This window comes from Rhinoderma darwinii, chromosome 3 (assembly GCF_050947455.1).
Source record: "Rhinoderma darwinii isolate aRhiDar2 chromosome 3, aRhiDar2.hap1, whole genome shotgun sequence".
NCBI lineage: Eukaryota > Metazoa > Chordata > Amphibia > Anura > Rhinodermatidae > Rhinoderma > Rhinoderma darwinii.
The window spans coordinates 427,250,022-427,251,691 of NC_134689.1; the positions used below are offsets into that span (position 1 = coordinate 427,250,022).

At 38.4% G+C, this 1,670-nt stretch overlaps 1 protein-coding gene across 1 annotated transcript; it reads left to right on the forward strand.

Annotated features, from left to right (window-relative positions):
* Positions 1–219: 219 nt before the first annotated feature.
* Positions 220–1,149, forward strand: LOC142750713 (olfactory receptor 10A3-like). Its single transcript, XM_075859700.1, has one exon. The coding sequence runs from the start codon at positions 220–222 to the stop codon at positions 1,147–1,149; it is 930 nt and encodes a 309-aa protein (XP_075715815.1).
* Positions 1,150–1,670: the final 521 nt, after the last annotated feature.

Sequence of the window (1,670 nt, forward strand, 5' to 3'; positions counted from 1 at the left end):
TAAATCTATTTATTCTGTATCCTCTATTCATTATAGAAGGGAGAGGTTAATTATTTTTGGTGAAACTGTAAACAAAATTTTTTATGGAAATTGAATTCAATGCATTGTGAAGGACCATGGAATCATTAAAAGCCTTTTCTATCAAGATGAGCAATATGTAAACATAGTCCATTACCATTGTGACTTCTCCATTCTCCACATCAAGGAACTCACTTCACTATGAATAAAGAGAATTACACAACAGTCACTGAATTCCTACTTTTGGGATTCACAGAAATTAAAGGCTCCAAGGCTGTTGTTTTATTTCACGTGATCCTGATTGTCTACATCATGACTCTTCTGATAAACTCTGTGATGGTTGTGTTGGTGTCCATCAAGCCTCAGCTCCATTCTCCCATGTACTTCTTCCTCCAGCAGTTATCATTCATTGAGTCCGCATTCCTGACGATTATAGTTCCGAACATGCTACGTGTTATATGGCTGGAAGGAGCCACCATCTCCATTATTGGATGTATAACCCAGACTTACATGTATTGTGCCATAGGGTGCTCAGAATGTCACCTCCTCACAGTCATGGCTTATGACCGCTACTTGGCCATCTGTTACCCTCTTCGTTACAGCACCATCATGAACGTCAGGCTTCAGAATTCCTTGGTCATCTATTGTTGGGTTATTGGCTTTCTGTTGACCCAGGTCACTCTTAACTTTCTTTGTCAACTCCATTTCTGTGGTCCCCATGTGATTGATCATTTCTTCTGTGATCTTGTTCCTTTTGTTGAGCTTTCATGTTCCCACAAGTTGGCCTTACAGTTGGAGATCTTTATTGGGGCTATTCCTATAATAATCATACCCTTTGTCTTAGTCTTAATTAGTTATAGTTGTGTCTTTCTGACAATTCTTAGAATCTCCTCTACAAAAGGTAAGAAGAAAACCTTCTCCACCTGCAGCTCCCACCTCACCGTGGTCACCCTCTACTTTGGAACATTGATCACAATTTACATGGTTCCTGCTAATGGACAAACTTTAACTGTCAACAAACTTATGTCAATTTTGTATATTGTGGTAACGCCCCTGTTTAACCCGGTCATCTACTGCTTAAGGAATCGAGAGATAAGAGTCATTTTGGTAAATTTACTCACTGATAAGTGAAATGAACAAAGGTTTAAACAGAAAAGTGTGGCAATTTGTGAGCAAGACCTAAAGTTACCTGACCTACCAGAACAGGTAGTAGAGCAGTGGTGGTGTTGTTTGTTTGCTTTTTCACTTTTTTGTTTTGACCAATAAAATGACCAATTGTAAATTTAGAGTGGGATTTTACCTGAAGAAATTCTGAAATCACCTGTGTAGGTGTAAGGAGATGAAATAGTGGAGCTTACTGAAAAAGTAAACATGAAACAATGGGGTACATTTCTAAACAAAAAATATTGGACAACAGCTTTACACCTGCGGAATTTGCACCAAATTCACACATATTTTGCTCAGACATAGCGTACGTAAATTTTACCCTTTAAAAGCCAAGTATATGAGGACATCCCTCCTAATTATTGAGTTCAGTTATTTTAGCCACGATTGCAAAAAGGTGCATAAAGTCAGGAGGACAAACATGCAATCTCTGTAGACTGTCAACTTACATGAAGCTCTATCATAGGATGTCACCTTGGCCACAAATA